General features: G+C 39.2%; 1 protein-coding gene across 5 annotated transcripts in view; it reads right to left on the bottom strand.

The window, feature by feature from the left end:
- Nucleotides 1-22914, bottom strand: part of LOC124153329 (heterogeneous nuclear ribonucleoprotein Q-like) — a 64639-nt gene that overhangs the window by 29697 nt on the left and 12028 nt on the right. For 4 of the 5 annotated variants that reach the window (XM_046526431.1, XM_046526429.1, XM_046526427.1 and 1 more), the window contains exon 5: nucleotides 20517-20693. The exons of the other annotated variant lie outside the window; for it this stretch is intronic. In XM_046526431.1, coding sequence (XP_046382387.1) covers nucleotides 20517-20693 — 177 coding nt within the window. The remainder of the gene's footprint in view (nucleotides 1-20516; nucleotides 20694-22914) is intronic. 5 annotated transcript variants of the gene reach the window in all.

Consider the following 22914-nt stretch of genomic DNA (forward strand, 5'->3'; position numbering starts at 1 on the left):
GGTGGAGATAAGAGGTATTCCTACGTCTGACGTTGAAGTTGTTGATTCCCTCGTTATTGCAACGGGATTATCATTGGGGTTTAAAGTTGACATCAATGATATCGACTATGCATTCCGCGTTGGTAGTCGCTCAGCGGATAACCTAAGCCGTGCAATTTTAGTACGCTTCATGAGGTCCCGTGTTGCAGAGGAATTTGTCCAGCTACGTAAAAGGAAAAGAAATTTATACTTGAAGGACTTAGATGTGCCCCATTTGAAGCCCTATTCACTAAATCCCCTCATCTACGTAAATGAATCATTGACCTCATTTAACAGAAAACTACACAGCATAGCCTGCAGCCTAAGAAAGGAGGGTAAAATCAAGTTTGTCAGGATAAGAAATGGAAAAGTGTATGTAAGATAAAGTGAAGGTGCCGATGAGTCCAGGTGAACACCGAAGAAGACCTACAGAGGGTCAATTAGGATATATGTGCACGTTTAAACTCTGAAATCAACACATTACCTTTAAGCACCACAGCTACTGTTGCACGTGAGCCACAAAAACTTAGTGCATGTCATGTTAATGCTCAATCTTTATTTGCGCACATTGATGAATTTAGACATTATTTTTATGCAAAAAGTTATCATTTAATTGGAATATCCGAAACCTGGCTGAAAGAACACATAAACAATAATATGGTGAACCTCCAAAATTATCAGTTAATTCGGAATGATCGACTCGATGGAGTTGGTGGTGGTGTGGCTGCGTATATTCATGATCGCTTTAATTGTAAAGTCCTTGAAAAGTCCGATGGTACTCCTCGAAAACCTGAATTTATGTTTATTGATGTCTCTAATGCTAATGGCAAGTTATTGTTTGTAGTCATGTAGAGACCACCAAATAGTTGCTATGTATGTGATGATTTTGAAACCTTAATATGTAAGTACGTACCTATGTATAAAAATGTCATTATTTGTGGGGATTTCAACATAGATGTGCTTAAAGATACACGTAAGAGAGCTTATCTTAAGAATTTATTGTTTAGTAATAATCTCCATCTGCCTTCTTTTCAAGCTACACATATTCTGGAATCAAGTCAGACTTTGCTTGACCTAATCATTGTTGACAATGCCAGGAAAGTAGATGACTTTGGTCAAGAATCTGTGAACTTTCTATCAGAGCATGACTTAGTGTATGTGAACTATATTTTCAACCCGACACCATACATATAAACCTCCTGAAATCTGTTTCCAGGATTTGGCTAAACTTGATTCCTTTATGTAACCAGGCGAGCCCGGTCAACGCGGAGAGGCTGCCGCATCGAACCAAAAGCAGTATATCCAGCGTATATAAGACCAGCGGAGAAGCCACCGTGGGAGGCAGAAATATAAGAGAAGGTGCTAGCAGAACGCTGTGCTAGAGGGAACTGTGCCACCTCAAGTGTAAACCGATTTTTGTACATAATAAAAATCGTACATTGGAAGAGTATTGTTTGCTTGCAACATAGCCTGGCAGCCGACCTTTACAGTACATTCTGAATTACTACCTGTCGAACATGGGGTCCCCCAAGGGTCAATACTGGGGCCATTGCTCTTTGTCATTTACATTCAGGACCTCCCAAATAAGATACGTCATTGTAAGTACCATCTATACGCTGACGACTTGCAGATCTATATTGACTGCGATCGCAATGCGATCTCTAGTGCCATTGCTCAAGTTAACGACGATATCTCAATTATATGTGAATGGGCATCTAAAAATTGTCTGAAACTAAACTCACAGAAAACAAAGAGCATTATAATAGGCAGTGCCAAGGTCTTGTCCTCCATAAACATCGGCTCACAGCCTAAAATTCATGTAAATGACGTAGAAATAGATTATTCTGAAAATGTTAAAAATTTAGGCGTTATTCTAAATAAAACACTAACTTGGGACGAACACCCACCATGCATCTCTAATAAGGTAATTAAATCTTTGCACTAGTTAAAATGCTTCCGTAACCTAATGCCTATACCATTGAGACTCAAACTAGCGAATGCTTAGTTGATTCCTCATATTGATTACTGTTCTTTGGTGATGTCAAACATTAATAAACGTCAGATATCTAAATTACAGAAAATACAAAATTGTATCTTGCGTTATGTGTGTAACATTGCATATTATGAGCATGTCACTCCATATTATAAGGAATTAAAAATTTTAAAAATTGAAAAAAGAAGAAAATTTCAAATGGGTCTCTTTATGTATAAACTTTTAAAAACTGAAACTCCTTCTCACATTTTCCAGCCTTACATAGATAACTTAATGAAAAAAACAAGATTTACAAGAAATAAAAATAAATTAATTGTACCTATTCATAAAACAACCATGTACCAAAATTCATTTTATATTAATTCATGTTATGTATGGAATTCGATTCCTCAAGAGTTAAAAAATATCTCAACAATCAATAATTTCAAAAAGTCTTTGTTTTATTTTTATGATACCTGAATTATATAAGCGTCTGCAACTTGCAATTTATGGGTTTGTATGTTTTTTGTATGGTTTTTGATTTTGTTTCAGGTTTTTGGAAATATGCATAAAGGTGGTTGTTTGAGTTGATTGGTTGAGTGTTTCATGATTTCTTCTTTTTTTTATGTTAACCCTCTCAGTCTGAGTGTTTATGATTATGTATTTATTTAGGATCCAAAGGAAAGGATTCCTAGAGCCAATAAAGTTTATTTGTTATTATTACTATTATTAAAACGCCTGACTTCAGCAGTGATGATATGATAAGCTAAAAAAATGAAAAAATAATATCTTTAAAAGTCCACATTTTTTAAATGTCGTTCATGCATGCAAACGAATGAATTTACTCTCTTTATGCATTAAATAAATTTTGAAATTGATTTTAAAAATCTTCTCTTCAGCATACTAATCAATATCACAGAATTATATCATTGTCTGCAATTAATACTGGCATTTCCTTTCGTTTACCCTCTGTAGTCTACTACTAACTGAGCATTCAAATCTTATAAGAATTAAACATTAATGCCTATCTTTGTTCTTAAGAGGGTGGGTATTTCAATTGAAAAAATAAAAACAATTACAGCAAAACCTCTGCACAACTAACACCCTTGCCATGAAACTTTAGGGAAACCACCTCACTTTGAAATCAGAGCCCAGGTCCCAAATCCTTCCAATTGGCAATAATGTAAAAAAAACTTCAGTAGCGAACCTCTCTCATTACAAAAACTCCATACAAAGAAGTTGTGCTTGGATCTGAAACAGAAAGAGTGCACCTCTATAACAAATTTTTGTAAAAAATAGAGATTTGTGTTTCTAGGTCATTTCTCCACTGATACCGATGTAATAAGCAGGGATTCCGTGAGTGGATCAGAAGTGGAGGGTACTGCATCTAAACTGCTATGTGCCAAGCTTTCCTTTCCATGGCATCTTAATAGTACGCATCACTTCTCAGAAATAATGTGCCCGAGATCTGGTATGCATAGACAAGGGGATTTTATACGTTCAGCAATACTTTTTAAACACTGTTTGCAGTGGCAGCTCGTGAGTCAAATGCTTGGGGGGGGGGGGGGGGGGGGGCACATCTCACCGGGGGGTTAAATTTTTTAAATATTTTGTGTATTTTAGTGAGTTTTTAAGGCTATCTAGGTATTAAATTTGTTTAATTTAAAATAATATAATTTAAATATTATAATAATAAAATTTAAACCAAAACAAGGTATTCTGCAACACTGCAGCACCAAGTAGACGTCAGATTATAATGCTGCCACTAGATACGTTGCTCTGCGCATGCTCGGACGGCGTCCCAAGACTTCCATAAGGCACTAGCTTAGACGTGTCATAGCACCAGCAGCCCCCACCACTACCACTCTTCATATAACTGCATGGAGATGGATTGGGACATTCTGGCCAGCTCCCCGCGGCTACAAATGCGAACTTCTCTATTTTTGCGTCTTTTTCTTCCATTTTCGATGCATGCGATTGAAAAAAAAACTCTTTGGTTCATTAGATGTATAATTGTAATTGAATGGGTATTTAATTTTTTTCCTTTTTCAAATCTTTGGGAGGGGCGGCGTCAGAGAGTCCTTGTGGGCAAGCCACCACTGATTGTTTGATAAGCTTGTGAAATGATAACTTTAATTGAAGAACTATCTTAAATATAAACATCTTTTCAATTTTCCCAAAGGTATGGGGGTGAGGGGGGACATTTCCCTATAGTGGCATTTGATGGTGAATAATAGTAAATTGTTTATCATCACTATTGGTAAGGTTTTCATGGTGAATGAAAAAAAGATTGATAAATTAACTTGACTTGCATCAAATGACATTCAGAATACTTGGATGCCCCTACGAAGACAAAACCCGAAGATACAATGAGAACAAATACCCAATGTGAGAGGTTTAAGAGGCAAGGTAGATGCCTTCAAGAGACTCACACTTTTCTCAGACTATGATGTTACGTGTATTAGAGAAACTTGGCTTAGAAATGACATCTATGATTCTGATCCATTTAACGAAAGATGTTATACAGTGCATAGAAAGGATCATAATTCGATTTTGAAAGGGAAGAAACAAGGTGGCGGTGTTATAATTGCTGTAAAAAATATAAATTGATCAAATAGAATAAGAGAAATGGAGACAGAAAATGAGAACATTTGTGTTCAGGTAACATTAAATGACCAGAAAAAGATATTTAACCCCCGAACTCAAAAAAAATGTATACGAAAGATATTTTGATAAATTACTGGCAATAATTGTAATTTAGAGGATATTTTTATTGTAGGTGATTTAATTACTTTCCAACTATAAACTCTGATTCATCCATACACTTGATTGAATTAAGAAATTTTATTGCATTGAATGAGTCGATTCAAGTGAATAAAATAAGTAATATCAATGAGAGATTGCTAGATCTAGTTCTCACCAATGTTAAATGTGATATGTTATCCATATTCAATATTGTGATACAATAGTGAATACGGATAAGTACCACCCGCCCTTAAGATGAGTAATTAAGAATATTTGTGTTAATAGTCATAGAGTGAATACACACAAGAAGTCAACTTCCAGTCATCTTCGGATTTCAAAAGAGGGAATTATCTCAAGTTATAAAACAGTCTTAAGAATATGGATTGGAAGGTATTGGAGAGTACAAATGGTGTTAATGAAGCAGTTGATATCTTTTACAATTATTTATACCATGCTATAAATGGGTGTATTCTTAAGTGTAAAAATAGATCTAATAATTACCCAGCAAAGAAAACCTGATTTCCATCAGATTTGACACTGATTTCCAACAGGTTTGACGCACTGATTTCCTCTTCCTTTGAATCTGTTTTGAAAATTGAAACAGCTGGAAATCAGTTGGAAGACAGTTGGAAAGCAGTTGTGAAGGTCCAATATGGCGGCTGTTTTCCTACTCATTTCCACGAATGTGGTTTGACTCTGGTTTCCACCGTTCAACAGATTTGAATCCAGTTTCCCCATTTTAGCTATTTTGAATCTGTTTTCCACCTTCACACCGATCTGAACTCTAATCTTTGGATCTGAATCTTGTTTGCCACTCGATTCTCACCTCCTTCGACCCACTGATATGAGTTATTTCCGTCAATCCGAAGTTTTACAGATTATCTTACAATTAGCTGTACTCACCCAACGTTTCTAACTTCACATATCTATCAACAATCTGGATGCGTCCACACGACAGAAAAACAAGTTTACAAAATGCAACCCAACAAAATGAACTTCATGCAAGTCTCCCATCACAATAAAAGTAATATAGGCTCTTTTAACGTATTTATTAAGTACAGTGGCGGCTGGTGGTAATTTATCTAGGGTGTGCATTAGAGCAGATTTATGATGATTTAATTATATTATGTTAATGCTAATCCATGAGCATCATATTTCGTCGTAATAGAATACATCGCAAGCAAAACATATAACTGGCATATTATAACCTTAAAATTGCATGAACAGAAATAATATTAGCATGAATGAAAATAATTATTCTAAACACGCCTTTACAAGTGACGGTACAATTCTCCTTTCCTTACACTCTATGAGGAAGTAGTGTAGAAAACGGCCATACAGATGACTCTGTAGACGGACTAGGATCCTGGGCGCAGGTAGTGTGCGTGGCGGCTACACCACTACACTACCTGCTAGTCACTCACCAAAAACATGCGCCTGCGCACTCGCATCGTTTTGAGTCTGCTCCAATCACCCATTTGAACTGCATATACCCCCCCGCATACTTCGTCCCGCCAGAGCACCCTCAAGCGATCGCATAGACCGAAAATGCGCCCGGTCAATGCCTTTGGCCCGGCGCGATGCCACTGGATCGCACACTTGTAGAGCGGTGAATTCGAAAAGGAGATAGCTGTAGCGTTCATGTTTCTAGCATATGCAGACAGGATTTTTATCCTTCTCGTTGCAAAGGAATAGTTTTCTTTTATAATTCATTCATCTTTGGGTGTGCACTTGCTAACATGCGTATACGCACGCGCCGCCACTGATTAAGTATGCACAACCCCTATTGGAGGCACATATTCAATTGAAAATACATAGTCATATAATTTGGTAAATTTCTGAGGCAGAATATTCTTGAAATCTCATTTACATGCATTCCAACTTCTAAATAAAAAATTCAGCGAGACACATAATTTACAAATGAAATCTCATTTGTTTTGCCAAGATTAACAGAACAACAACTTTCAATAGATTTCATAATCTTGAATAGTTATCGAAGACAACAAGTTTTCCCGTGATTAAAGAAAAACCACAATACCAGAAAATATTTCGGATGCCTTTATCAAAGAAAGACTTCTTTACATGCTTATGAAGATAATTGACTCTGCATTAAGCTAACGATATCTGTATGTTTCACTGCAGAAACTTGCCATTAATGTTTATACATAAACATGGTCGTTTCACTTAGTTAGTGCAAACAAACAGAGCCCAGCAGGAAAGAAAGATAAACGATCTCGCCAATGAGGTAGGGAGAATTCGTCAGTTAAGATTGGGCGGAGCGACTCAACCTACAAGTCTTCCCAATCCTCCACACAATTTAAATTTCCGTGGTAGGCCACATGAACGTCCGGTTGCGTTTATGCGGGGAGTGGAGAATTATTTTGAAATACACGCCATCCCGCGAGAGGTTTTATCAGAGGCAGAACAGGGCAAATTAAGGGACCTATTATTTGCCAACAACACTTCATTCATGCCTTCGCTAGCCCAAGCGAGAGACTTTGTGTTTCGCATTAAATTGAATGACGTGACGCCCTTCAGGCAGAGACTGTATCCCATTCCAGAGGCCTACGAAAAGGAGGTTGCTGCAGAAATTGCCAATATGGGACGACAGGGTATCATACACAAAGCGATTAGCCCTTACTTGAACCCCCCAGTAGTCGTTAGGAAAAAGTCGGGTCAGATGCCTATTTGCCTTGATGCTAGGAGACTCAACGCGAGACCTATCGCGGAAAACAATAGACCACCCAAGATGTTCTTGGGAAATTTAAGGGAACCGCGTGGTTTTCGACAACAGATTTTACCGCTTCTTATCTGCAATTACAGTTGCATGCGGATGACCAGAAATACACAACATTTCCTGTCAGATCGCACACATATGTGTTTTGCAGAGTCCCTTTTGGACTGAAAAACAGCGGAGCAGCTTTAATTAGCTGCGTGGATGAGGCATTGGGGAGTGAAGACTACGAACACGTGATAACGTACGTTGATGACCTAGTAATATTCTCCCGGTCCTATGATGATCACATAAGTCGTTAACGGGGGTACGGATATTTGGCAAATTACAAAAAGCAAATTTACGGCTTGTAGTATCTTGAGGGACAAGTGATACGCACGACAGTCAGAGTCCAACATAGGCAACATGGCCGCCGCAGCTCGTTTATTCAGACAACAAATGAATGTGCAACCGCGTATACAAACAATACCACACGGCTGAACATGCTGAAATCACAATTTTGACAACCTTATCCCGTATTATTCCTCATTTCCATTCCCTCCCCTAACATAAGATGTTGCGGGGTGTGATCGCGAGTCGCGATTTTTTTTGTGGGCGGTTTGCCTGTTGACATTTTTTTTTCCTAGTAAATACGTTCCCCGTATTTCCTCTCTTTGAGAGGAGGGCTAATGTAACCGTCGCCGTTTGGCCGGTGACATTTCGGGTTGAATGGACGCTTTGAGAGAGGGAGAGCAATACCTCAAGGTCAAGCAGAGGTTTATTTTTTTTGTATGTGTGTGTGTGCGGATTGTTCCCGTGTGCGAGCAAAGTCCCCGTGTGAACAAAGACATCCCCCCCACATCCCCCCATGGTGATATGACTCGAGAGAACATCCATTTACGGACCCTCCCACTGCCCCCACCCCAGGTACACCACCCCCACTTTTGGGGATAAAAACCCAGCGATTTTGGCCGCCGGGAGGAGAATGAGTCGGGTCACGCTGGGCGTGAGATTACCAAACCAAAGGAAGAAGTTGGCCTGGTTTTTTTTTTTAGCGTTGCTAGCAAGACACGCTGCTGGAGGAGGTTTATCGGGATGTGGCGTAGATGGACAGGCTACATTGAAGCGCGACAGGAGAAAGGAGACTGACCGGTAATTTTCCGTCGCCAAAGGAAAGCCGTTCCACACTACCCCATCAAGGAGACACGGCGGAAGGCAACAGCCCACCAGGAGCCGCAAAAAGCAGAAACTCAGCCCTCAGCGTTGACGCGACCTGGATCTGATAAGTACTACTGCCCTTGCCTCAAACCACGAACTAAGACATTTTTCCCCCCAAGTTAAGAAGGGCCAGTTAAGAAGGAGGAAGATTCCGGACCAGTGTCGTCTACGAACTCCAAACTGAATCCCAAAATTGTTTTCCCCATTTAGAGCAGAAGAGCCGTTTCCCCTCCCCCCCCCCCCATCTTCATTGTGTTCCGATTCCCCCCTCCCCCTGGTGTGCGTGTGTGTATGAGTGTATCAGTTTATAAGGACAGGATATGTTTTTTTTTGGATTATATTGTCATTTAGCTTTGTGATCAGATGGTGCAAGATGAACTGATGAAATCAATCGGGCGAGAATCAGTTGTTTCACTTGTGTTTGCTCAGTTTTCTTTTGATGTTATATTCAATCGATTCTCGCATATGCCCACAAGAAAGCGGCAATCTGATGTATGATTATGTATTTACAATTATCTGCTGTTTTCATTAAATTTGTGTTACATGAAGGATTTGTAGAAAGCTCTCGTTCTTTCAAGTGCATCTATCACCAAGAGATCACTCGCACGTTCCTTTCCCTTCTCGCGCACCCCGTCCCCTTTCCCTCCCGAAAAAAAAAAGAAAAATCCCGACCCCTTTCCTTGTCCACCCCCAATCCCTCCCACTTTCCCCTTGACCCACGACGAGAGGTCACAATACACAAATAATACGACCTTTTCCTATTCCACCCAAAGTTCTAAAAACCCATATACCTATATTTAACTCTTGTTAAAAGGCACTCTTTCTACGTCGCTTATTTGTGTGTGATTTATTCAGAAGAATTATGGCTACATCTTTTTCATCCACCGAAACATACACTCTCATAAGCACTCTAAATCACAGAACTTTCGACTGCTATTTATCCTCTTTCCCCTGAGAGAGGGGCAAGAGGAAGAGGTCCCATATGCTTTCAATGTGTTCAGTACAAAGAAGAAGAAGCAGAAACCAAGACTTTTTTACTTCCAAGGAGCCATTTTCGAGGAATAAAATATTTTATAATAGCATCCAATATGGCTCGCGGCTGAGCTTAAAAGCCACCGAGTGCGTCCACCGGGTTGCGGATGGTGGGTCGACCTTTATATATAGAGGTTAGCTGCGAGATAAGCGAGTTCTCTCGTCGAATAAGCAGTCGTGGACAAAAAGCGGCGGTATTCTGAGGGGGTATTGGGCTACCCTTGGATAAGGTAGACCATTTAAAAGATACCAAAACCTGTGAAGATACCGTGACTTGGCGACTGGGGGCCGCCAATAATTATGCCTCTCATCACCCGGGGGAGAGGGCAGCAGCTCTTCTTCACATGTGCGAAGGTGGTGACCATACTGGTCGGTACAGCGACACACATTCCACTACGGGCGTGGTAACATTTACTACTTTAACGGCTGTAGTACTGCGATGTGGAAGGCAAGGGGAAACCACCACATTATCATCCCGAGGAGTCACAGCTACTCCACTCAATTTATATAATGACATGATGGAATTCTCTCGGGTAAAATATTCCGGAGGTAAACTAGTCCCCCATTCGGATCTCCGGGCGGGGACTACTCGAGAGGGTACATCGGTCAAACGAGATAGAATGTTACGGATAGGAACATGGAACGTCAGATCACTTCGTACCTGCGGTAAGCTAGAGAACTTGAAGGTGGAGATGCGAAGAATGTACCTCGATGTATTAGGCATCAGCGAAATGAAGTGGCCCCAGGAAGGAGACTTTTGGAGTGGAAGCTACAGAATGATACACACGGGATCGCTAAATGGTAATGCTGGAGTAGGCATAATGCTTAGAAAGAGCGCCGGGATGCGTGTTAAAAGCTACCTGCAGTTTAATGAAAGGATAGTAATGGTGAAGATAGATACTAAACCCGTAGCTACTGTAGTGGTACAGGTTTACATGCCTACATCAGATTATGAAGACGAAGAAGTAGAAGATGTCTACCAAGATATAGCGGAAGTTATCAAGCAGGTAAGAGGGGAAGAAAATCTTATTATTTTAGGTGACTGGAACGCCGTCGTCGGCGAAGGTCAAGACGGAATAATAATTGGGAAATATGGGTTGGGTAACCGAAATGAAAGAGGAGAAAGGCTACTTGAATTCTGCACGGAGCACAGGCTAGTGGTTGCCAACACTTTATTCAAAAATCCCCTGCGAAGAAGATACACGTGGAAGATGCCAGGAGACCGTAGAAGATTCCAAATCGACTACATTCTAGAGAAACAAAGATTCAGGAACCAGGTGAAGGACTGCAAAAGCTATCCAGGGGCAGATATCGATAGTGACCATAACCTAGTTATGATGAAGTGCCACCTTAAATTTAAAAAGTTGAAGAAAGCCGTGAAAAACATATGGCAGGTTGAAAAATTGAGGGAGGTTCAGCATCAACTGGCTTTTAAAGAGGCTGTAGAAAATAAAATAGGGGAGGATACGACCAACAAACCAATGGAAGAGAGTTGGAAAACCATTGGAAGTGGTCTGCAGGCGGCAGCTGAGGAAGTTCTTGGTAAAAGAAGAGTCATTATGAAAAAACCATGGATCACGCAGGAAGTATTAGATCTCATTGAAGAAAGAAGAAAATACAAGGCTGCGAAAACAGAGGAAGGACAGAATCGTTACAAGAGGATAAGGAACGAAATATGTCGTAAAGCGCGGAAGGCTAGAGAAACGTGGATGAAAAGCATTTGCGAAGACGTGCAAAACAATCTTAAACATGGAAAAGTAGAGGCCACTTATAGGATAGTGAGGAACCACTTTAAGGAAAGGGGCATAAGATGTAATACCCTTAGGGACAAAAACGGAGAACTATTGATTGAAAATGAAGAAAAAGGGAAGAGATGGAAGGAATATCTGGAAGATTTGTACAAAGGAAGTCGCCTCAGAACGAATGCTATCGAAAACGAGAGGGAAGTGGATGCCGATGACATGGGAGTCCCAATTTTAAGATCGGAATTTGATGTGGCTGTAAGAGACCTCAGGATAATTAAAGTGTCTGGCATTGATGACATCCCTGCAGAACTAATCAAAAATTCAGGAGAGAAGACGTTGAACCAGCTATACAAAATCATTAGTGAAATGTATACGACAGGTGAGATACCGAAGGATTTCGAGAGGAACATTATAATCCCTATTCCTAAGAAGAAAAGAGAGAAGAAGTGCGAAGATTTTAGGACCATAAGCCTTACTACACATGCGTCAAAGATACTGACAAGGATCATCTATAGAAGAATAGAACGAAAAGCAGAAGAGTACTTGGATGAGGACCAATTTGGATTCAGAAAGAACAAAGGGTAGGGAAGCAATATTGGCCCTAAGACTGCTCATAGAAAAGAGAGTGGAAAAGAACAAGCCAACATTCGTTGCGTTTGTGGACTTAGAGAAAGCATTTGACGTGGATTGGAGCACAATGCTTAGAATCCTAAAGGAAATTGGGGTTCTTTATAATGACAGAAGAATCATCCACAGTTTATACAAAAACCAAGTAGCCGTGATAAAATCAGGGCCCAGCTGTGAAGAAGCAAGAATTAAGAAAGGAGTGCGACAAGGCTGTACATTGTCACCCGTAATTTTCAACCTTTACATTGAAAAAGCCATTAATGAAATCAAAGAAAAGGAATTGGGAGTGAATATCCATGGAGAAAAAATTAGCATGCTAAGATTTGCCAATGACATAGCCGTTATAGCAGAAACAGAGAAGGATTTGAAAAATATTCTGGTTAATATGGGTAGGGTAGTGAGTAGATATCAACTGAAAATAAGCACGAAGAAAACCAAGATCTTAGTATGCAGCAGAAGAGAAGAAGTCAAGACCAACATTAAAATAGGGAGGCAAAAACTGATAGAGGTGGATGAATTCTGTTATTTGGGAAGCAAGATAACTAGTGACGGGAGAAGCAAGAAAGAAATTATCAGCAGAATAGCCCAGGCGAAGAGAGCATTCCACCAAAAGAGAGACCTGCTTACAGCGGGAAACTTAAATATAGAAGTAAAGAAACAATTTATAAGAACCTACATCTGGAGTATGCTCCTATACGGAAGTGAGGCATGGACAATGACCGCAGCGGAGAAAGCAAGGATAGAGACCTTTGAAATGTGGTGCTACAGAAGAATGATGAAAATCAAATGGATCGACCGAGTTAGTAACGAAGAAGTCCTAAGAAGGGTAGGAGAGAAGAGAAGCCTCATGAAAACCTTAATAAGAAGACGGAACAACCTTATAGGCCACATCTTGAGACATGATGGCCTGATGAAGACAATCGTCGAAGGGCAAGTGGAAGGCAAGAATGGAAAAGGAAGACCTCGAACAAAATATATGGAACAAGTAAAGAGAGATGTGAAAGAGAAGAAATACGTAGGAGTGAAAAGATTAGCTGATAGGAGAACTGAGTGGAGAGCTGCGTCAAACCAATCCTAGGATTGTTGACCAGTGATGATGATGATGATCCAATATGGCCATACACTTCTCCCAAATGCTGTGCCAGCGGTTGCAAGCCTTACTCATGTTCAGACAATAGATTCTGTACCCCCATTTTCCTTCCCTTCTCCACATGTGTGTCTATGGAAGTATGTGCAAACCGCAAAATCCTGAGCTTTGCAATCTTTCTCTATATTACACCAAAAAAACATATCTTCCCAGCAGAATGACAGAAGATCATATGAATGGACTGGCTTTAATGCATCTCCATCAAGACATGTCAAAAATAAACATTAATGAACTACTGGACATCTTCGGAAGGAAACACAAAAGAAAACTGTCTTTTATGTATTAATGTTATTAATATTTCTATAGGTATTCATAATGTTTATATTAAAATAAAGAGCATTTTAGTACAGTAACTTTTTAGTGCTACTTTAAATCTCAAATATGAGAAGACTGCTAGCCTGTCAGAACCTAGTGCACCACCCAGAAAAAAAACCTGTATCCACCCCTAAATGAAACAATGTAAGTTTTTCAATGAGTAGGTATGATTACTTGTAATTTCCCAGTAAAAATAACTTACATTTGAGCATTTATTTATCTTGATTACAAATTTATAAATATGTTCACGTGTTTTATATGCACATGAGTACATTGAAGCTGTTGGGTAGTCAACTGTTTTGCATATAATTAACATTCTGCTATTGTTGCCAATGATAAAATGCTTCCTTACCCCTTTTCCAGGAAGGTTGTGAGGGGTACGTAGGGGAATAGGAGCCACAGGACCAATCACTTGAACACAAGGGCCGCTTGTGAGCATCTGGTGCAGCAATTAGGGGGGGCGTGTGGCCATATTGGATGTTAATATATTTTATTCCTAAAAAGTTCCCCAAAAGTAAATAAAAATGGAGTGAATTTTGTGACTGGAAGTCTGTACTTTTGATTTAAATCTTAGAAATTATGTCATTTTATCTTTTAAATAATTAATTGTTATTACATTTGATACTCTTGAGCAACCTCTAAATGTTTAACAATCGACCCGATCTTTTTAGTGCATTGATTCTACCCCATAGCATAGCATATTTAAACAGGTTGAAATCCGCAATCAGAGAAAAATTAAAAAAATACGCCACACCCTAGTGGACATGCTTTGCAAAAGTTCATGACTCTTCATTCTAGAATCTCAAGCAACTATTTTGTACAACTCTGTACTGAATTGGTTGGAGATCACTGGCAGCAGCTCACTTGAGGGTGGATAAAGCCATAAGCATTACGCATTTTCAGATATGCCAACAATAATCAGTGATATTCCTTATACCAAATCTACACATGTAGTAATGTGCAATAGCTGTATAATTGCAAGGGTAGGGCATAAGGCGATATCGGTAAAGAAAAACGAAATTTCGTGCTTTTTGCAATTTTCTGAGGATTAGCGAAAAAATCAAATCTTATGAGTCATAATCTATTAAAGCCTAGGCCTTCATTGTTTAACGCTGCCGACGTTCAGTTGCTCTATCTCATTACGATTCCAAGGTCAATTGGCTCGTTTAGTCTCGCGCATAACGCCTCCGCGTAATATCGCGCACTGTAGTGATTTCTCCGCCAGAATTTGCCGTTAAATTTATCACAGCCCTTCTCTCCGATTCCCATGCATCAATCCTGAAATATTTAGAATGAGGCGCTTTTTCACCTGAAGAATTAGATATTATGAATTAAAAATGTGCGGAAAGAAATTAACGCGGCCGCGGAAGAGCGGAAATACAAGCTCACGGGCCCGGCACGCGTCAGTGCCGAGCAGTAATTCCGGTGACACACCGCGATGGATTAGACAGCGTTATTGGATAACTTGTGGCAGGAATACCTTGAATGTGGGTCAAATGTAACAATTTCATTGACTTAAACACGGCCGCTGGCTGGGACCGGGCTGCCGTTCACGTCATGGCCCACAGTGTGACAGAGAGTCGTCTCGTCTGGAAGCGGCCTGAACTTCACGGCGTTGTGACGTGAACGGCGGCCAGCGAAAAGTCTTTTGTCAGAAAGCGGCCTCAATGTAGCACTGCCTGTATTTCACGCCGTAGACGTCACATCGCCGAGCCGGATTGAAATGGGCACCGTGGTGATCACAGCGGCCTTCAACAGTGCCGTGCCGTCAACTGCACAATTCAATTCGCTTAAAGACATCCATAGACACGTATGGTTATTTGAAAGCACGAATCACTAGCAGTGGGGGAAGGGAAGGAAGGAACAGAAAGCATAGGAGGAGAGGGGGTTCTCCTTATTAGGGGGCGGATCGTCGGATATTTGGCTCTCCACTGAGCTACAATGCAAAAAAAATAATTTCAACACTGGCCAAATCTAATATCTAATTCTTCAGGTGACAAAGCGTCACATTCTAGATGTTTCAGGATCGATAAATGGGAAAAAAATTTTCAAGTTTCTTTGAATCCGATTATTTTTAGTTATGTGAGCCTCTTTCACTGCCTTTCCTGGCCGATTGTCAATAGCTGTAATCAAAACAAAGCGATATTGTTGTATCTATCTGCTGTCCTACCTTCCCTCAACACCTGGGTGAGGGGTATCAAAAGGGAACCCACGAAATGAAACATTTCGGCCAATTTGTAAGTTATACAGTACTATGGTTATACCATAACTACCCAGCACTCAGTTTGAAAACACCATTGTGAGTGGTTGTGTTTTGCGGTTGGACTGTTTTTCTTTATCGTGGTCCCAGTTTTAAATATTGAACAAAGGATAGGAATTTTAAAATGCCAAAGGCTAGTGATACTGTTCATACCAGGGCAAGTGAATTCAGCTGAGAAGGATTTTATGTGAAAGACAAAGTATTACCGTGCAAAGTTTGCGACAAAAGATTTGAGCGAAAAATCCACAGAGAAAAAATCATTCGCCTTGACCGGGATTCGAACCCGGATCCCTCGATTTCTGGCCGAGTGCTTTAGCCAGTTAAGCTACCGAGGCGTCATTCATCCCTGTGGCACAGGGACAAAAGATTTGAATTTGAAAGATGTGACATGTTGTTAAAGCACATCAGTAGCGATACACATAAACGTGCGAAAGATAGGGGACCTGCAAAACGACAGCTATCATTTGAACTCACAACCACTCAGTCAAAGAAAGCGAAGGGGGAGCTTGTTGTTGCTACTACAGAAGCATTTTTAAAGGCTTTATTTAGTGTAGAGAAACTTGACAATCAAAAATTCTGGAATGGCTCTTGAAGTATACACGTATAAGGTAGTGGGGATTTGCCGTTTGCGTATCGTAATCGCCAAGACTACATACTCGAACCATTCATATACCTTGAACCATTTCCAACATTTAGTTTTATCAGAAATTTTGTACAATGGAGGTTCTGTTAAATGTTATGTAAAATGCTTAACACATTCACTGCTGGGCTAATTTCTTTAGTCTCCCCGATGGCTGAAATGTTTTATTTCTTTAATATTCTCTTTTTGACATATAGATACTATATCTATATACCTTTTTGCATTTTGGACATTGTTTATAAAATAAAACGACTTGCGACACAGAGTCGACTGCCGCCGTACGAAAGCCCCTCGAATAGGTTGTGCTTATGCAGTCCCGCAGTGCATGGGAATTCCTGCTTGTTCACATTCGCTATGACATACTCTATTTGTGGCAGGTTTTGTATCCATCCAGTTTCCTAAGAATTTTTATACGGGCTCAATAGTTATAGATTATTTTAGTGCGAGTCGTTTTTATGCTTGCGCAAGCATTCGAAGGTGGCATACGATCATGTGTGCATAGATTACCGCCAAGAGCGCGTCATAGATTTTTGGGCACACGCAGAATATATCTCATAAAACAACTAGGATTCACCAGTGTATCGCTTTAAAATAGTTGATCTAGGTTACTCGCACACATACAACCAAATAAAAATTATACATGAAGTATAAATTATAGCAAAAAAGCGTAAAATGCAAAAAAATCCATTTTCTCGGTTGAATTTTCCAAATAATGTTACTTTGTCAGATTCTCTCTTTATTCATGTCAGATCAATAAGTTAAATTTATTGTAAACTAAAAATATATAGTTGAGATCCAAATCAATTTTTCAGTAACATTACACATTTTTTACCATCCATTACTTTGGACATTGAAACCCAGTAGACTTTCCAGAAACATAAATATTTATTTCAACATCCTTATGAACACTTTCTTACAAGAGACAAATGTATAATTATAAATTACAAATAGGTAAGATGTTTCTTACAAAGAGCAATATGTAAAAATATCAGTACAGTCTTTCATTTATAGTCATGAAATCGTGCAAAACAGCTTTCAAGACATAATCCTGGTTTGCCTGGACATAGATCGCAGTAATATTTCGACTCTATCCGCATGTTTGCATTTTTACATATGACACATCTCTTTCTAATTTTTCTATTTTTTCATTTCGGGGAACTTCTTTCGGAATATGGATGTTTTTTGACCTGGGATTTTCTGCCCATGATTCTAGAGGTGGACGATGTTGATAAATCAGTGATTGAATCACACTATCCCGAAATTGCAAAAGAGTCAATTTTTCATTATTGCTGAAAATATTATACAATATAAAGGCATTGTTCAGTATAACGTGGAATATGTGAGCGCCAACTTTGGCATACCAGCGAAGAGTTTTTCTTTCACATGGGTAGTATGCTAATAATTGGTCACATCTGTCGACCCCTCCCATAAACTCGTTCTACTTTAGGACAGCCTCAGGTTTTTGAGTAACCTTACCAGAGCGGGATTTGTGTTCAGACATACGGGCGCCATACTCTGAGGACACAATTAGAACGTCACGTTTGTCCCGCCATTTGAGAACACAGATGCCATTATTAGAGTAAGCTGCTTCTACATTACCAGGCTTCAACTTTTTTTGCACTAAATATGATGGGTTACCTTTCCGGTTCGCCTTCAAGGTTCCTGTTACGTATGTTTTACGATCAAGACAGTAAGCTGTTAGACCAACCCCAGAATAATAGTTATCCATATATATTGCATGGCCTACATCTAAGTGATCTTTTATAAGGTGTTTCACGACCTTTTCAACATGGCCAATTCCACCTACTACCTTATCAGCCGAACCACAAAATATTCTAAATTTCAATAAGAGACCGTTAGGCTGTGTCAACATGTATAGTTTGATACCATATTTGTGCCTCTTATTCTGGATATATTGCCTGAAGAAAAGGCGTCCTCGCCATAACAACATTGACTCATCTATGCTCAACTCTTTAGAGGGATAATAATTGTCTGACATTCTTTGATGAAATAACTCTACCAATGGGTTAATTTTGAAAAGTGGGTCTGACGGTTTAGGTTCACCTTGCTGAGGATTTCTCGCAAAGTGAAGAGTTCTAAGAATAAGTAAAAATTTGTCGCGCCCCATGGCATTTCGGAAAAGGGGAAAGTTATACACCGAAATTTTCATCCAATAATTTGCAAAACTGGGTACATGAATATGACCAGAAAGAAAAGCAAACCCAAGAAAACCTCAAAATCATCACGGTTGATGTCTTTCCATCCATTTATGCGAGCTTTAGGTGAAACATTCTTAGATGACAAATTTTGTGCCTGCAAATTTGTCTGCTGCAATATTAAATCGAATATTTGATCAGAAAATAACAAATAAAAATAATCTAAAGGTTTATTTCCTTGAGGAATTATTTTCAACCCAGAATTTCCTGAAAAAGGAATTTGTGCGGAAGGATGCGCGTTTTGACACCAAGTCGATATTGATGGTTGCCCTGCTACAGCTGGTGGTACATTTACAACAGCTGCACCGTGATTTTGGGACACTTGACTCCCGGGAGATGGCATGGCTGGTGGGCTAGCTGACATCACAGTTGTCACGGCAATAGATGGAGTTGCATTTGGAAAAAAATCACCATCACCTGCCTCTTCTTCATCATAATCACCTTCCTCATCTTCATCGGTGTATTCCACTGGGCTGGATTCCAAATCAGAATTGAGATCCTCCTCCCTGTCAGAATTCTGCAACGCAGAGCGAGAATTCTGCAAATTCTCCTCTTGTCTGAATTCTTAGGTGAAGGCGATCCGAACAGCAGGCCACTTAATGAGGGTCCAGGCGACGTCAGTGCAGAGGAAGTGCCGCGAACAACGGGGGATGGCTCGCCAGAAAAGTTCAAGGAATTAGATAAATGCCGTTTGACCATGTCTAAAAAAATCATTGAAAAATAATCCAATGCAATGAATCCTTAATTCAATGAGTGCAAACATACAGAATAATACTTCATTATTACTCGTTGCAAAAAGATATCATGATATCCTATATAAGTTTATCAAATCACACCAAATATTTATAAGAAAAGAAGTAGAACTTACCGTTGGAAAGTGGACTGAGCAGAAAAGAAAAAACAAGACGACCACCGCCGTTAATATCCTTCGGTCTTGACGGGTTCATAGCAAACACTGAACTAAATTTTTCTCCTTGGCAAAAAGAACCGGGCCTTTGAAGGTGGGGTACACTACATTGACACATTATGTATCGATGTCCAGAAAACACCTCCACGAAAAAAATGTAGACATTGTGTGTAAAGCCGTTATAAGATACGAAAATGTTACACGATACGGGCAAGAAAGATGAAATTTAAAAAAAATTAATTTCTACCAAGTGAAATGAATCTAAATAAAATGTATGCAGTAACAAATTCCGAAAAAAAAAATTCAGGAGCCAATGAACCCACCTTACAAATTGAGTATCTTGGCCGAAACGCGGCGGAAACCACCTGAACAATCTGTCAACCTTTCTGAGGGCTGAGAATGCATCGGAAAGAAATTCGCTTCAAGCGAAACCAATACGGGCACTAAAAAAGTAAAGCAGTCAACAGCGACGCACTGTCGACGCCCGCCGGCAGAAACAAACTTGCCACGCGACACAGTGTCGCACGCCGCAGTGAACGTGTTAACAAAAGTATACACATTCATGAAACGTTTATTTAAGTAAACGAAAGGTTGTACGCATTAAAAATTCTTGTGGAAAAGTGCTACGACCTTTCATTTACTTAAATATGTCTAACTTCCACCAATTGAAGCCTGAATCTGTTGAACTTACAGGTATTCATGAAACGTTCATTATAAAATAATGAAACGTCTATAAATGTGGAAAAATTGTAGCATTATAATAACGCCGCTAAGACTTTCTATAACACCGAAATCACATGGTTTTAAAACGAGTTTTAGCAAAAAATAAAACCACTTTCACGGACCTCTAGCAATTGATCATAACACTGGTCCTACTGTCTTGGTTGCATGGGTTAGTCATGATTTTAGATAAGATACTTCAACTATGAACTTAATATAGATTTAAAATCAATTTAATTACCTCATGAACTGCCTTACTAGCGGCATCCTTAGTGGCATATGTTATGAAAGCAAAGCCTCGATTAAGCCCAGTCATTGGATCCATCATCAGCCTCAAATCCCATATTTTGCCACAGCTTTCAAAGAGAGGGATGAGCTCATCCTCATACACATCCCTTGGTATTTTACCACAGAATACCTAAGTCAATCACAATCAGTAAAACGTTACCAAAGCTAGAGAAAGTCAATATTGTGCTGAACACATTTTAAATACTTATTGTGATACATAAACTGTGAATAATATGTGACAAAATCAAAGACCTAATGAATAAAACTAATAGGTACTATAAAAGAATAAGTCTTCTTTTGCTATAAACCCAAAATTAATTAGGAAATTCTGAAAGAAAGTCAATACTGAAATACATACGATTTTCAAGCTCACCGACCCTTTTACTTTACGCTTAAAATAAGCAAAAATCTTGATCTTGGTCCTACAGGCTTATGGAATGTGTTGCAGAATTTAGCTTGTTTCAATAAAGTTTAGCACATTCAAATTCTGAAGTTCTATCAATGTCTTGAATCAATTTGCTCAACTAATAAGATTAGATTTCAAGAGTTAAAACCATTACTAGACTTTGATAAAAGCAATCCTTTAAATTATGCCTACTGCAACAGACACTCAAGAATAAATATAACGGTCACTGCACACAATATTTTACATCTCCCATTTACATCCCAGGAGAATTCACCCTCCCCTTAAAATTAGCCCAAAGTGACACATGTATGCTTTAAGGCTTCCATAATGGATGTAGCAGATGTATCCTGGGTGGTACACTACATTACAATTCTCATCGCAGCCAACGTTTTCACACACTAATCAAGAATAGTCCATATAGAACAGGAGGGACACCACAAAAAACTATGCCCTGAGGACAATGCTTGATACATACTATATGTTTTGACACACTCACTGCAACCTGGTCCACTCTCAAATCTCCTGACATATTCCGAACTTAGCCTGAGAAAAAATGTTTTATCCTGTATTTGCAAGGGTGGAGGGGACATTTTCTTTGCAATCAATTGATCTGCCACTGCACAAGCATCCCTTGATGAACACATTAGGGACATGTAGGTAAACTCTTCGCGGGATTCCCACTGGGTTAAATCATTCATATTAGCAAATGTTTCAAGCTTCGATAAGGGGCTCATCCTAAGGGCTGCAAAATGCTGTTTCATTTTTTAAAAATATTTGTTACATTAGGGACATGCTCCAAAAATCAGCCATGCTAAGCAAATTTCAGGATAAGTGAGAGGTGTATTTTAGGTGGTATACTTTACACTTAGAGCCACTAACTTTACCGCTGCTATTTTGACATTGCCTCATACGGCCTAAATTAAACGACTTACTTTACATATCTTTTCAAAGACACTTCAAATTATCACTGAAAAAATTGCTCATGCAAGTCCAAAAAATTGTCCATATTGCCCAGCGTCCTCAAAGCATAAAACCCGATACATATTACTCTTAGTGTGATTTTATGCAATTTCCATCAATGTTACTTCTTAGTTAGCTTTAAAGAATGGAAAGTGTCATATATGTACACTTATACTCAGTTATGACACTCAACGTAGCAGTTTATTTCTCGCTTAAGAATTAATGCTAATCATTTTACATACGACCATTTGAATCAATACAGTTGATAAGGCACAGTGACCATTCAATCCAAAAGATAATTTCTTTTGTAGAGGCCATCTTAAGGTACCTAAATTATGTTTTTTTCTTTTTTGATTTCCTCTTGTTTATAAAATGCTGGCATGGGAGGGAGAGAGGCATTTTAACTGGCCCTGAAGCTGAGGAAAAGTGGGAAAATTGCCTCAACTATCATTGAGACCAAGTTGTTTTATAGAGAAAACAATGTTAAGCAAATTGGTGTTATGAGAGGGATACCTGTAACTAGGTATATCAATGTAACAAATTAGCTTGTAGCTTTTTTCATCTGAAATTTCAATCCATTCTATATTATATTGTTGTCAAGAAAGAGTCTATAAGAGTCTCTCTGCGTTCAATTGAAAAGTACTGCCAGCATCTTCAATCCCTATGTTTAAATTCCCTGCCACGCAAAAATATGATAGTGTCTCCCATCTTGGAAGGAATCCTATGTAACCACACAAAATATTACCCTCAAATCAATATATACAAATGAACATCAAAAATAAGATATTGGCTGCCTCTTGCATCAGCAAATTTTTATAACATGGCTTCTTGAAGGACACCAACACAACTATAGTTATTTCTAAAACCTACGCACTGGCTGATGTCAAAGCAAGCATATGGGCCATGATCATCCAAGGAATGCCATAATTCATTACCCTATTCGAAATATTCAATTGCGTTCAATTGAAAAGTGAAAATTTTCAAT

Source organism: Ischnura elegans, chromosome 2 (genome assembly GCF_921293095.1).
Source record: "Ischnura elegans chromosome 2, ioIscEleg1.1, whole genome shotgun sequence".
In the NCBI taxonomy this organism is placed as follows: domain Eukaryota; kingdom Metazoa; phylum Arthropoda; class Insecta; order Odonata; family Coenagrionidae; genus Ischnura; species Ischnura elegans.